At 51.5% G+C, this 13,644-nt stretch overlaps 1 protein-coding gene across 1 annotated transcript in view; it reads right to left on the bottom strand.

Annotated features, from left to right (window-relative positions):
- Positions 1-13,250, bottom strand: part of LOC144125798 (integrin alpha-9-like) — an 82,352-nt gene extending 69,102 nt beyond the window's left edge. The window contains exon 1 of the mRNA XM_077659506.1: positions 12,665-13,250. Coding sequence (XP_077515632.1) covers positions 12,665-12,825 — 161 coding nt within the window. The 5' untranslated portion in view covers positions 12,826-13,250. The remainder of the gene's footprint in view (positions 1-12,664) is intronic.
- Positions 13,251-13,644: the final 394 nt, after the last annotated feature.

Raw genomic sequence — 13,644 nt, 5'->3', positions numbered from 1 at the left:
CAAAAACCAATTATTATTATTATTTATTTCACATTATTACCTAAAATACACCAAATTTTGGGCGGTATAAGAAGGGTAAATAACAAATAAATCAAACGAATTATACATATCTCCACGGTTCACTGTGGACATTATACACACGTTGCTAGCGAAACGGAGGATAATAATAATAATAATAATAATAATAATAATAATAATAATAATAATAATAATAATAATAATAATAATAATAATTGGTTTTGGGGGAAGTAAATGTCGCAGTATCTGTCTCGTATATCGGCGGACACCTGAACCGCGCCGTAAGGGAAGGGATAAAGGATACCGCGCCTAAATTTCCCGGCTTGTTGGAAAGGTATCATGCGGCGGCTGTTGAATACCAAGCAGTGTATGTGTGTGGCCTTTGTCCCTAGTTCAAGTGCTCATGCCCCGACTCGACGAGTTGGTGTGGAAGGTACAGAAGTTTACATATTTTACAAGAACATAGGAGCCGATGGCAGCACACGAGAGCGCACCAAAACAAGCCTTGAGTGGCGTCAGCCACGGGAATAGACACAACTACATATCTATTCCTGTGCTGACGGCACTCAAGCTATGTACCAACTAGCTCAGGCACAACCGGTCTTGTAAAACAAGCGTTCCGGCTCTTTCAACGGACGTGCCATCCGCAGGTCCCTAGCTGGGGAACATAGTTCCAAGCAGCCAGCCACTCGTGGCATCTTGGGGAGCCGCACGCAGTAGCAGGCCTTATCGACACATCCTCATAGATCTTCCAGTGGCGAGGGCGACTCAACCGCAGGGATGACAGGCCCGGCTTTGAGACAGGTCGTTGACCGAGGTCGTTAGGAAGAATCCGCCGTCACTGCCAGAAAGGTCACTGGTCTTTGGGCCGTGGCGCTGTGGGAACGGCTTGCCTTCTTGCATTTTGCCGCTGTCGACCTTCACCGAAGGGAAGATGGGATGCTTTGTTCCCGAACTGGCGCGGTCAGGCCCAAGTAGTCACGGCGCATTTTTGTGTGTCCCCCCCCCCCCCTTCCGCTGTAGTTGTTTTTCGGCGAAGTGGGGAATGCACATTCCTTCCCGCGCACAAAGAAAAGATGTTGGCGCCGTCGCCTCACCGCTGACTCGCTGACTAGCTGCGACACAAGTGGTGCCGTGTGGAATGGACCATTTGCGGAAAAGCGAGCGCCGCCTGCCGTGCAAACAGGAAGCTCCGCTGCACTTTTGGTTGGAAAGGGGTTCTCGAGCAGGCATGTGCAAACGTAGAATTCAGCTGTTCACGTGCGCTTGTTTCCTTATTTTAGCGTTGTTTCTTCGCCGGAAACGGGCGTTTGCTAACGAAAGAGGATGAGGAGTTTTCGAGTTGTGGCCTGAAAAACGACCATGTGTGGCTAAACCTGCAGTCTACTACCTCCCCGGAACGCCGAATGACCAAATAAAAGTGCATGAATGTGCGCCTATGTGCGGGCGAGTGTAACAGCATAATGAAATGCACTTTCCTAATGAGCGCAGACATGTTCGCGCTTCCTTGATAGGGCAGGAGTTAGAGCTAACTTCATGCAGCACCTTTTGCCGCAGGCCACACTTAGCTGATTATAGTAAACGATCCGTTTGTACCATGTTAATCACGTCTCGTGTTGATACGATAGAGCATTGCTTTGCGTGCTACAGGTCGCTGGAGCGTTTTAATACGCGGATATAGGCGAGGTTGCGCTCTGACGCGTGCTTCCGCTGTCGAGATAGCACAGCTTGACGTTGTAGCATTTATGGTGAATGTTCATATTAGTATAAATAATTTGGCTGTCACCGAATACGCACTGTTCTAGAACGACCGAGCTGTGCGCACTTGAAAGCAAGCGCGAAATATAGCAGGAACAGTCGTTTCGAAACGTGCTGGATGCGCGAATTACTGGCTCCATTAACGGCTTCGTTTTTTGCGCATTGTATCTCGTCACGGCTTTTATTACTCCAAGTATTGCTGTTGCAAAACGCGTGGTTTGTTCAGTTAGAAACATGCTGCAGTTACGTGGCAGTTACAGCTCACATCAGTCGCAGCGCTACAGCGCTAGCATGCACGGCCGGCTCATGTTTTCCAACCAAAAACCAAACCGCCTACAGAGGGCGCTGGCTGCGCCTTCACCGCGCATGCGCAGAAACTTTTTCGCAAATGGTCAATTCTCGATATGTGGAAATCTCTGCAGCAGAAAGTCAACTGTTCTTGCACAGCGCAATATTTTCAAAGCAAAAAAGAAAGCGAATGCAATACTGGCGTTAATACAAACAATATTCTCATATGTAAAAACACCTTGTCAGCGCGTGACGAAAATACAGCTACTCAAGATTTTCGTACACCGCGCGGATGAGCGCAAGCGACAAAAAAAAAAAAGAAGGAAAATGCAACTAGATAATAGCGACAGAGGTAGTCCAAATATGCGGGCGCTCAAAACAGCCGACAGGCGCGATAACTAACTGGCGCGCAAACAGTCGGCGAATCCAAATCGGGCAGAGGAAGCCGTGGTTGCGATATTTACATTCGGCCGCCGCGACCTCCGCAGTGTGATGGGCGAAGTGGCAGTCGAAGCCCTTCTTCCCCAACGCACATTCCGCATTTCACCCAGCCCCGCGGTGATAGCGCTATCTTGCACCCCGGGGCGGAAACAAGCTTGCGATAACGACGAGTCTCCGCGCATACAGCGCACATGAATTATCTTCTCCCGCCAGCTAGCCTGCCGGAAAGGCGGCAGTCTCGAGTTACCTTGTCTTCTTTCCCCAGCCATATTAGGAGAGGGTCTTCCCCTCGCTCTCTCTTTCCGACTCTAACCTAGCGCAGCTCCCTGGCAATCTTTCGACAATAGTTCCTCGTCCTTCTGATATTACAGCTTTTTCCTCCGGCATATAGAGTTTACGGCGCCCAATTCGGCATTCCGGTTCCTTGTGCACAATTATAATCGTGCTTATAATGTGGCAGTACAAGGAACCTGCACACTGCAAGTCATCCAGCGCCATTTCTCTCTGAATGAACATTTACCACAGCTGGGCATGTAATCATGCTGCGCCCGCCCTTGATCATGCCTCTATACCGGCAATATTAACGAGTGTCTCTCCACTGTGAGCATTATTGCTCAAGGCTGATGTTTTTGCGGACAACACATATTTAAGTTTGCCGAACTTCGCTATAAGATAATCATCGACAAGCCTATTGTTATCCGGTGGTGCAGTTGCGACTCAGTTATACGTTGCTGGGCAATAAGTTATAGCCACCAAAACTGTGAAATGAAACTGCGGGCCTAAGAAATTCAAGTCGGGACCAGGACTCTGCAACTCAGCAAAGCCGCACACTGACAAGGAGTCTAGAATTTCTCTTCACATCTCCCTTTATATTTTGGTTATTTTAAAGCGGTATCGTAAACCCTGCGGTGTCTCGGTCGTTACTAATGCTTACTACTCCTGGAATGCGAGCTCCAGTTTACCCCAGAGCCATCGCGGAGATGTCTCCATGAAAAGACCAAATGCACGCGCCGCGACCGGCTTGTCACAATTAAGCAGTGCCAAGCGAAAGTTACGCGTCTCTCGCTTCGCCGGCCCTGTTTCCACGAATGCCGCTACTCCCTCTACTCATTAAACACGGCGCCTTAATTAAACCGCCCTAGTTCGCTAGTGTGTTCAACCATAGACAACAGCACTGCAAGCTTAATAAACGAATCAAACTGTTCTTTTTTTATTTTTCGGGTCTTTCTAGCTTGCCAGCCTCAGTATGTTTATCATATCCATTTGATACCATCTCCAGCGGTCGCCATTATTTGGCGCTATTGTCACGGCGACGGTCGGAAACGCGGCTGAAACATTCGCAGTAAATCTGGTAAATCAGAAATAAATCAAGCGTGAACCACTGCAGGTACAGCAAATAACACGAATCATACCGAAGCTATTCAGATATCTCTGCGCCGCACCATCATTCATTTCTACACCCTTTGTCTTCTGGCTATTCGCTTTTCGCTGACGACGTTGTTCTTTTCATCTGCTAGTTCAGTGCCCCAAGGAAACTTGATAACTACACTGCGTTGCATTTTGAGATTGTGTGTAGGCTGCTATCTTGCTCTGGCAGTATTCGATTGTTTCGTATTTCGTTGCCAGCTGCTGCGTTCCTTGTTTACGCGTGGTAAGCATATTCTGATAGCATTTGAGTCACGCGAAAGTATCGTAGTACTTTCGGGAGTCGCAAGCACCTCAGTGCGCGTGTCTTTCTGCTCTGTTACTTCCAGTGCAAGCTGCCCTGCATGCACCGCACGCAGACACTCATGCTAAGGCGGACAGGGTGTACCACCTGCAGACCACGCGGACTGGGTGTTAGCTGACGTAGGAAACCCGTCTGGAAAGTACCCTCGTAGCGTTTATTTTGTTCCCCTCGCTCTCTAAACCACAACTCGTTAATAATAATAATAATTGGTTTTTGGGGAAAGGAAATGGCGCAGTATCTGTCTCATATATCGTTGGACACCTGAACCGCGCCGTAAGGGAAGGGATAAAGGAGGGAGTGAAAGAAGAAAGGAAGAAGAGGTGCCGTAGTGGAGGGCTCCGGAATAATTTCGACCACCTGGGGATCTTTAACGTGCACTGACATCGCACAGCACACGGGCGCCTTACCGTTTTTCCTCCATAAAAACGCAGCCGCCGCGGTCGGGTTCGAACCCGGGAACTCCGGATCAGTAGTCGAGCGCCCTAACCACTGAGCCACCGCGGCGGGTCCACGACTCGTTCCACAGTTTACTGCCACGCAGACTGTGGTCTCCTGAGGAGGCTTGGCCAGCACTACCATAATGCAGAAGATTACAATAGATTATCAAAACCAAGTTGGTATACCAGACGGTGTAATCCAGCACGCTACAGCCCCGCATTCACGTTCAGCGGCGCGCGTCCAAGAAGAGCGCACGCAAGGTCGGCTCCGTCAGCCAGGCGCGTCGCCTGTCCTTTTTGTGCGCCGGTCATTGCCAGGGGCAGCGGGCAAGGCCGCGCGAGAGCACGACTTGTCGCCGTCGCCAGTGCTGTTTTGAAACGCGGCACACAACAGCGGTGACGAACCGGGTCCGTGACCGCGCCGCGCCAACTGCTGCTGTCCGCGTGACCAGCGCGCAGACGCAGTGCACCCCGTTCCACCGCCGGTTCTCAGACAAGCCTAGACGGGGCTCTCCTTTCCTCGCCGTGGTCGCGTGTCGGTGAATTGCAAAGCCTGCCCGCCTGGAAATGGCAGTTCCAAACGCAGCCCGGCTCCGAGCGCTGCCGAAATAAACGTAGCAGCCAGCGAAGCACAGCACCACCGTTGAGGCCCCGCTCTGACGCGTTCGCGGGTTGCCAGACGTCAGCCACCCGCGTTATTTTCTATTTCTGTTCGTGCTCCTGTCGCGGTCTCTCCTGTGTTCCTACCTCACGCTTTTATGAGGCTAACGCCACCACTGGCAAGTGCAGACAGCACCAGTGTTATTCGTTATCACCGCGTCAAGCTGTGCTGGGAGAAACCGTCTGGGCTTGTTTGTTCCGCTTAAGGGTGTGTCTATGCCGGTAACGGCGTGTAGAACAACAAATAAAAACACAGCACGAATTTAAAGTAAAAGGCTATAAACCGTACCGCACTTGCGCTATACCTTTTTAAATTCATTCGCTTTAACCCAGCATTGTTATAGATTCAGTATTTTCTTTTTTGTTCTTTTTACCACCCTCGCAAGCCTGACAATGCGAGCGCGCTACACAAGACTACAGGAGAGTGTGCAAACACTGCTTCGCAGAGCGATTGTGACGGCAGCGGTCTGTCTACTCTCTGAACTGGTCCAGTGTTGATATTGCACACCTTCAACATTCTTGCACACAAAAAAAAATGGGAGGCAATGCGGTTTTCTCACGTGAAATTTATCACTTCGAGAATAAGGGAAGGTGGTTGTCCCCAATTCCGCCACCTGGTTATGAAAGTGGTCTTCAAGACAGCCCATTGCTGAGTCGGGGCCGCACGTGTCTGAGGGGCCACGCCCTGAAAAGAGACGGCCACTATGGCGGGAACGGTTGCTGCGTGTGCAAGTGGGCGTTCGCTGCTTTTCTCGTCGATAAGCCGATGGCCCTGCGGGACTTCACGCCGGCCCTCGAGACGAGAGAGATAAGGTCGCGCGATACGCTCTCCAAATAGCTGCCCTCTTCGATCCACTCCGTGCACCCGGCCACCACACGGAGCAGGCCGGGAGCCCCGCCGCTCATACTGTCCGCCCGTAGAGCACACCGTCGGCACAGCAAGACCGGCGGCATCTGTGTCCAATCTCGGTGCTTGGGAGCAGTCAGTCAGCCTCGGATTGGGGCGTCCCTCCAAGGAATTGGCGAGGGAGGAGGAAGCGCTCTGTGATTGAACCCGAAGACCGGAGTTCGCAGACGGCAGGCAGTAAAACGCCGTGTGCCGCATCTGGCACCATCTGATAACCACCAGCTGGCGGTCACTCGAAGCACGAAGGACAGAGACAATAACGAGAAAAAAAAGAATGGCTCCAACACGACCGCCCGCGAGTTGACGGCATTGAGGCGACGATCCCTAGTTGCCCCTGATGAGGTGGAATGCCCTCGTGCACCGAAGCTAAGCTAATGTGGAGGGGATGGCTGGCAAAGAAACAGAACGAGAAAGGGGACTGCATGAGATGAGCGGCACTTGTTGTGGACGTGCCCAGCGACGGATCTTACTAGAAAACGGCTCCTCATAGAGGTGGGCCTGAGGTTGAACCGCGAATGTGACTATGTGAAGTGGGCTATGAACAATCACTTCATCGGCAACCTCTGCGACTACCTCAGCGAAACCGGTCTTCGCCCGTTCTTTTAACTTTCGATCTCCTGCATTCCTACCTCCTTGCTCACCTTATGCCTCAAGGCACACCTCTCGAATAAAGAAAAAAATAGAAAAGAAAGAGGTTTCCCAGGTGCTGGCATAATTTACGCCTGTGAAGCGACTAAAAAAAAGGGGGGGGGGGGGGGGGGGGCGTTATGCACTGCGACTTGGCAGGCATTGGCTGGCGATCGACAATCTACCTGCAAGAACGGGAGCGTACAGGTGACACACGACCCTGCAAAGTTGGTGCTGATAAAGCCCCTCTATTGTCGCTGGCGCTGGTAGGCAGAAAACGTCATGGAGGGGCTTTAGGTGCAGAGTCTCTAGCCGCGTTTACATTAATGCGACAGCAGCACATCGCATTCCTGTAAGCAGTGATAATGCGCTAGGAAAGTGTGTCGCGAATGGCAAGTCGACTTCAGCGGTGAATGGAAACGGGTTTGGAGGTATCCCTCCTTCTCCCTGTCAATACCCCCCAGCTGGATAACAAAAGCAGACTTCGCTCAAGATGGGGGTGGCTGGACCCCTCTGCCGCGTGTAGTGGGCGAAGAATCACCGTCCCGCCCAACTTAATGCAGTACGTGTAAAGAGTAGCGCATCGGCTCCGCGAGATACGCTTGGAAATGCGACGCGCTACTGTCGCGTTCATGTAAACGCGGCTTATAACCGACAGTCGAGAAGGGCCTAGCCGGTATATATGAGTTTACCGGCAGCCGTCAGCAACTGCAGGGACGGTATTCGCAACCAGACACCGCAGTAAGCATAAACTCGCACTCGGCTTTGCTTGGCAACTTTGCTTCGCCTAGCCGTCGGCAGATCGTTGACCGACTCCGTGCACCGCGCATATTAAGCAAACCGGTACGGCGCTCCTTGAAATAGCGCCGCCCCGCTAACGCACCAGCGGCGATACGCCAAGCCCGCCCCGGCAAATCGCAAGTTCGGAGCCCAGCAGCGTCGGACGAGCTCGCTGTAGAGCCGGATGACACGTCGCGATGAGCGGCGAAGCAGGATACTGTTATCGCTCCATACCTTTACATGTTTTTTTTTTCCTTTTTCCTGAAGGCGTTTTTGTAACCACCCGTTACGTGTCTTGTGTGCAGGCTTTGTTTCATTGTTTTTTTTTTTTCGTCGGAGGCACACCTTATGCATGTATGGAACACAAGAGCTTTATGGTTTCTTTTTCTTTTCTCCTTCGACATCGACATGAATATTCCGTTATAACTTATAAATTTCATGTCTTATGAGTGAAGCGCATCATTTACAAGGCCCCACAAACTCCGCCACTGCTATTCAGCGCCAGCTACTTTTCGAAATGTCACTGATACGTTCTCTTCTTCTTCTTCCATACCGCCATGATTACCGTAAAACCGCTCATGGTGCAAATTTTTACTTGATAGGCCGTTCCCACTTCCTACTTTGCGATTTGCAGTATCTCTCCGGTGGTTATCGGTGAACCAGGCCGGCGGTGACATACACACGCAGCCTGCATACCACTCCTTCCGACGTGCGGACGCGCCAACACGTAATCGCCGACGCAGAAGTGTACGAGCTCGGAGGAACAAGCCCCGTCCTTACGTTGGGAAACCAAACGAAAGAAAGCGAGGCCATCATGCCCGTACACCGCCAGCACCAACAGGTTTCGCGCTCGAGCACCGGCCGCTGTCGCCGTTGCCCGTCTTCCCCTCCCGCTGCTGTCGGGTCTGGAGTCGCTTTTTTTCTTTTGTGACGGAGGAAGCACCCCGCCGTCGTTTCGCCGCGCAAGGCCAGCAGTGCTCGGCGGGACTCCGCCTGTCCGGGGAAGCCACGCTGGAGGACCCCGCATTCCTCGAATTCTTTCGATCCACAGAACGCCTCGGAGACGGAGAAAGGAACCTGCCCTTCTCCCCTTTTCCACGTCCTGTCTCCCGCGCTCGAAGAAAATCAATTAGGTTACAACCAGGCGCTGGAAGTTGCTGTACGCTTAACCGCCCAGGGGTGTGACCAAGGGCTCGCGGCTGTGATGCTTCAATCTTCTGCACGCTTTTCTTTTGATTTCGTGTTTCTTTTTGTGTGTGTGAGGCTCGATGGCAATTTTGTCACCTTTTCGCGCACTTTAGCGTGCACTCCCAGACACCCTTAGAGCGTGTGGGGGTAGAGGCCCCGGTCACACAGGAGATGCCCTCGACTCAGCGTGGCAAGCTAAGCCGGAGACCAGCTACCAAGTGACAAAGGGGGTGGTCGTTTGGTGCCCAGCTCTCGCCGGTCGCAAGCCAGAGCATGGGTCGGAACCAAAGGTTCCCAAAACGAAACAAATTTTTTACAGCAAAGGGACGATACAGAGGATTTCACGATCACTCGCACCAGCACATACAAAGTGACGCACAACACAATGCAACTCGTGCAAAGTAACAATAGAGAAAGATTACAATTCAACAAAATATTTGCACCTAAAGTGCACTAACACGGGAGAGAGACAAACAAACAAAACACAATTTGTTCACCGGGCACTGCGACAGTCCGACGATCTGAGGAACACGACGCAGCCGTCCCGCAGGTTGGCGCACGTTGCCTCGCTGGTCTGTGGCTGGGCGAGTGGTGTTCGCCCGGGAGTCGAGCGGGCGCGCTGGCCGTTTTTTATCGAATATGCGCCGAATTTTGAGACAGTAATTTCGCTGCAGAGACATGTATCCCTGCGAGGAATCAAGATCACGCAGGCGGACCACGCCTGTAAAAAAGTTACGCCCTTCAATGGTCGCGGGTTCGGCGACCGCTGGTGGTACAATCCCTACTTCCGGCTTGTCTCACGCTGAGCTTTGATTTCACCCTTCCGTGACAACTATGACTCACTTGCTGTTTTGATCGTGTTAATGAGTCTTGGCCAAGAAGTAACATACAGTGCGAAATGTCTGGTAAGGTGTGCAGCCCTTACAGCTTCAGAAAGAGATGAACGCGCAGGAGCTTCTTTGCAGAGAAGGATGCCATGCCGCAAGGCGATGACGAAGTGCACAGTTAGCAACGAAATATGGCGCACCATCGAGCACTATCAGGCGGAAACACCCGATTACGGACGTGCTACATACGCGGCTCCATTTCGCGCGCTCTGTATACACCTCTGCATACATATTTAGCGAATATTTCGCGCGACCTAGCCGACAGAAGGGGGAGAAAAAAAAAGCGCGCCAAAAGGGTCACAAACACGCCGACGGCTACGTCACCCCCAGAGGGTTTACGTGGGAAAATGCGACGGCACGTAGAGAATAAAAGTGCGGACGCGTTCTGAATACATGCATACAAAACGGACGCACAAGAGCGGGGCTTCGTGAAGCCATGCGTGGCTACAGCGTCTAGGCGTGCTCTCACTAAACCGCCGTCAGGCGCGCAGACACGACCGAGAGGGCCCGACTCCTGACGAGCGAGATGTGGATTGTCGTGACGTGATGACGGCCCCGGCGCATTGCTCACAGCGACCGACGAAGACACGGGGGCTACGGGTTGTCGCTCAAGGAAGTGCGCACACGAGGAAATAAACGAATGAAAGCAAGGCGGATACGAAAAGCACGTATCAGAGCGCGACGACGTCAGATCAAACAAACAAGGAGCTAAATCTGAGTCAAGGCACATGTTCTGCGCGCGTTATGACACAGTCGATCCGGCACTGTGGATCGGACAACTAATCACTAGAGAGATATTCTATGACATTTCAAAAACGCATGCGTAACTTATCGTTTGTTTGTCATTCCAAAGGGCAGCGATTGTTTTTGCTTGTACTATTGACACGACCGAAGACTGTTGAAACATGCGTCAAATGCGTAGGTGCGAAGAGCTGGCCGCATATAAACTAATCCTGTTTGTCAGGCCAAAATTCAGCCACTCACTTCTCTTCATAAAGGAGCCCAAACAAACAACACGAACTATAACTCGGAATTCAGGAGAGCACGTTGTTGGGCGAGTCGGTCGTACATACTTAAAGAAGGGAATCGCGCTAAAAAAGACACGGACGACGGAGACAAGACACGCCAGAGACAAGACACGGAGACAAGACGCGCCCGTCCTTGTCTTTTCTCGTCCGTGTCTTTTTTAGCGCAATTCCCTTCTTTAAGTATAACTCGGAGATCAGGGCCGTACCCTCAGCATGCCAAACACGCTTTCGACTTTTTGCAAAGCATCTTTGTAGTGTGATTAGATTTGAGACTTTCCCACACTCGTCGTGGGAACTGTAGATCGGAGATTCGAGGACCACATGCTCTGGCCATCATTCCAGTATGACGTGGTTTTGTCCCAGCACAAACATGCTTTTTTCGAAAGCACGCGTCACTGACCAACGTGATCCCTCGCACCTGCCATATAGATGTCCGCACGACCCCTCCGAGGTCAGTCTCATTCCTCCCATACTTGACAGGCACCTGGTGTAAGACAGGGCAACGCTCTCTCTTCGGAGAGTCGTGGGAGAGCGCGGTGCTCAACGAGGGAGGAGAGAAACCGAACGCCGCCGGCGCGTATCAAAGAGAACGCGAGGAGGGGCGTGGTCGGCACGGTTCGACACGTGAAGCGGCCCGAATCGGGCGGGCGTAATTACCGATTTCGAAGAGCACGTCTTCGATTCTTTACGCCGAACATGCAGCGAATGCTTTTCGCGGGACGGGCAGGTGGTAGCGCTTTAGAGCGCCGTAAAGTTTTTTTTTTTTTTGGCTCAGTTGGCTTTGCTTTTTTTTCTCCCCCTGGCAACCACCGCGCACACCTCTGAACAGCGTGTGAGTCATGGTCTTGGCAACAGTTCCAAGTGGCTTTTGAGTTGTCCGGTGTACTTCTGCCGGCTTAAAACTCCGTTTTCTTCGAAGAAAGAACTTTTTAAACTTTTTCTTTAGACGTTAAGCTACATTCATACTAGACGCTAGATGAGAACGCTGTAGCGAGAATGACTAAACGGACAATTCGGAACACTTAGAACTGCAGCGGCCTATGTAATCTTCAAAGCAAATCTTCTGAAAATTGCGAGTACGTCAGCATGCCTTCAAGTTCGGAAACTTCAATGCGCGCAAAGTTGAAAATAAAACAAAAATCTTCAATACGAAAGAGGGACGCGACCCAGGGTTCAATTTTTAGCGTAAGAAGCGCGCACATGTTACACGCCGGCACTATTCCACGAGACGCTAGCTAGTAAAATAACGCCCGAGCAAAGTCGCCGCTTATCGGATTTCAAAGCTACGGAGCCGTCCGGGCAAGCGCGCGGACGGTTGTAAAAGCTGTACTCGAGAGCGCGAGCGTGCTCACGACAAGGTCATCTCGAGAAAACACGCAGAAGGACGGCGTCTTCGGCCAGTCGTGCGCTTCACTTGTTTGCCTCGCGTCACGTAGTAGCCAGATAGCCGCCACAGGTTGCTCGGAGTCAGCAAAACGTATGTACTACCTAGGCGCAACATATATATATACAAACTTTCGCTTTGTGAGGCAATATTTTTTTTTCTTTTTTGCTGCGAGGTGAACGACTCGCATAGCATCTGCTCACCACCTGGACTGTTAACCGTGCAGATATCACAATTTATGGAACACAGCGAAGCGCACTCGTCCGGACACACGCGCTGCGCGAGATTATGGGCGTGTTTTGGAAAGCACAAGCTACAGCGAAGCCCTCGATCGTTTTAATGAATGATCGGCGGCTTACCCGCAGTTGCTTCAGTAAGCATACAATACGCGAAACAATTACCTGCTCTACTCCGTTTCAGTGCTCGAATACACTTGAGGAAAACTTCACCCGCTCTTACATTGCAAGAGGGTATTAGTTTGACTCTTTCACTGCGTAACAAAAGAATGACAAAGACGAGAATCGTGACTCACAACTTTCCGTCCCGGTTGGCGATGAGCTCCACGGTGTAGCCGAAGTGAGAGCCTGGCTGGCCGCTGAACACAGTAGGATTCGCAGTATCCAAATTACTCGCCGCAACCGCACTCCATCGACAGACACACAAAAGGACGGCCGTCGTCCAACGCGCTGCCATCGTGAACACGGTCGAAGTTTGACCTGCTTTCCCCGGCACTCGAAAGCGGGCACAAATACAGCAAGCTGTGTCGAAATTCCTCGCTCACTGCTCCAACTCTACACGTGACAGCAGTCGGCTGCTTCTACTACTGCTGCTCTAGCGCGGGCCAACTGTTGACAACCACTTGTTGAGCGGCGTGCGTTGCGACTGCAGCGGCGCGCTCAGTCGGACAGCCGCGTGCGCCTACGCCTGGCGAGCGACGGTGTGTCGTCCGGCGAGCAGCGGGAACTCCGGGCAGCGGCGGTGGCAGTGGCGGCGTGTAGGCCCTCCTCGGCTGGTCCGCTGCTTTCCACGCACAAACGCGCACGCACCTCACGGTCGTTTTTTTTTTTTTTCCTCTCTCCACGTGTAGAGCCGCCGCCGTCGCCGCTCAGGAACGCACGGAGCGAGGAGGAGGAAATGAAGAAAGAGAACTGCACACGTCACTTCTTGTTACAGTGACGTCACAGTGCGACGTAGGCAACGTTGTCATGGTTTACTAATTTTAGTTGTAAAACTTGCGTTCAAAAACTACACATAATGTCTAGCCAAATTGTGAAACTAACAAATTACAGCGCCATCTCTATAATAAAAAAACAACTATAAATTTCAAATTTAACGTTGTAAAACTGCAGAAATAGTTTGAATTTTTTTTCATAAGTAGTCCGACAATCTGAAACATGAAAAATAAAACTGTTCAGCTGGTCCAATTTTTAGACAAATTGCGCGATGAGTTTTGCTACTATTATTATTAAGAATCCTCAGCCGTGCGCATGCGCGTTTCACACACGCGCGGCG

The sequence above is a fragment of the Amblyomma americanum genome, chromosome 3, assembly GCF_052857255.1.
Source record: "Amblyomma americanum isolate KBUSLIRL-KWMA chromosome 3, ASM5285725v1, whole genome shotgun sequence".
In the NCBI taxonomy this organism is placed as follows: Eukaryota; Metazoa; Arthropoda; class Arachnida; order Ixodida; family Ixodidae; genus Amblyomma; species Amblyomma americanum.
Note: the sequence above shows the minus strand (reverse complement) of the source record. Positions and strands in the feature narration are given on the sequence as shown.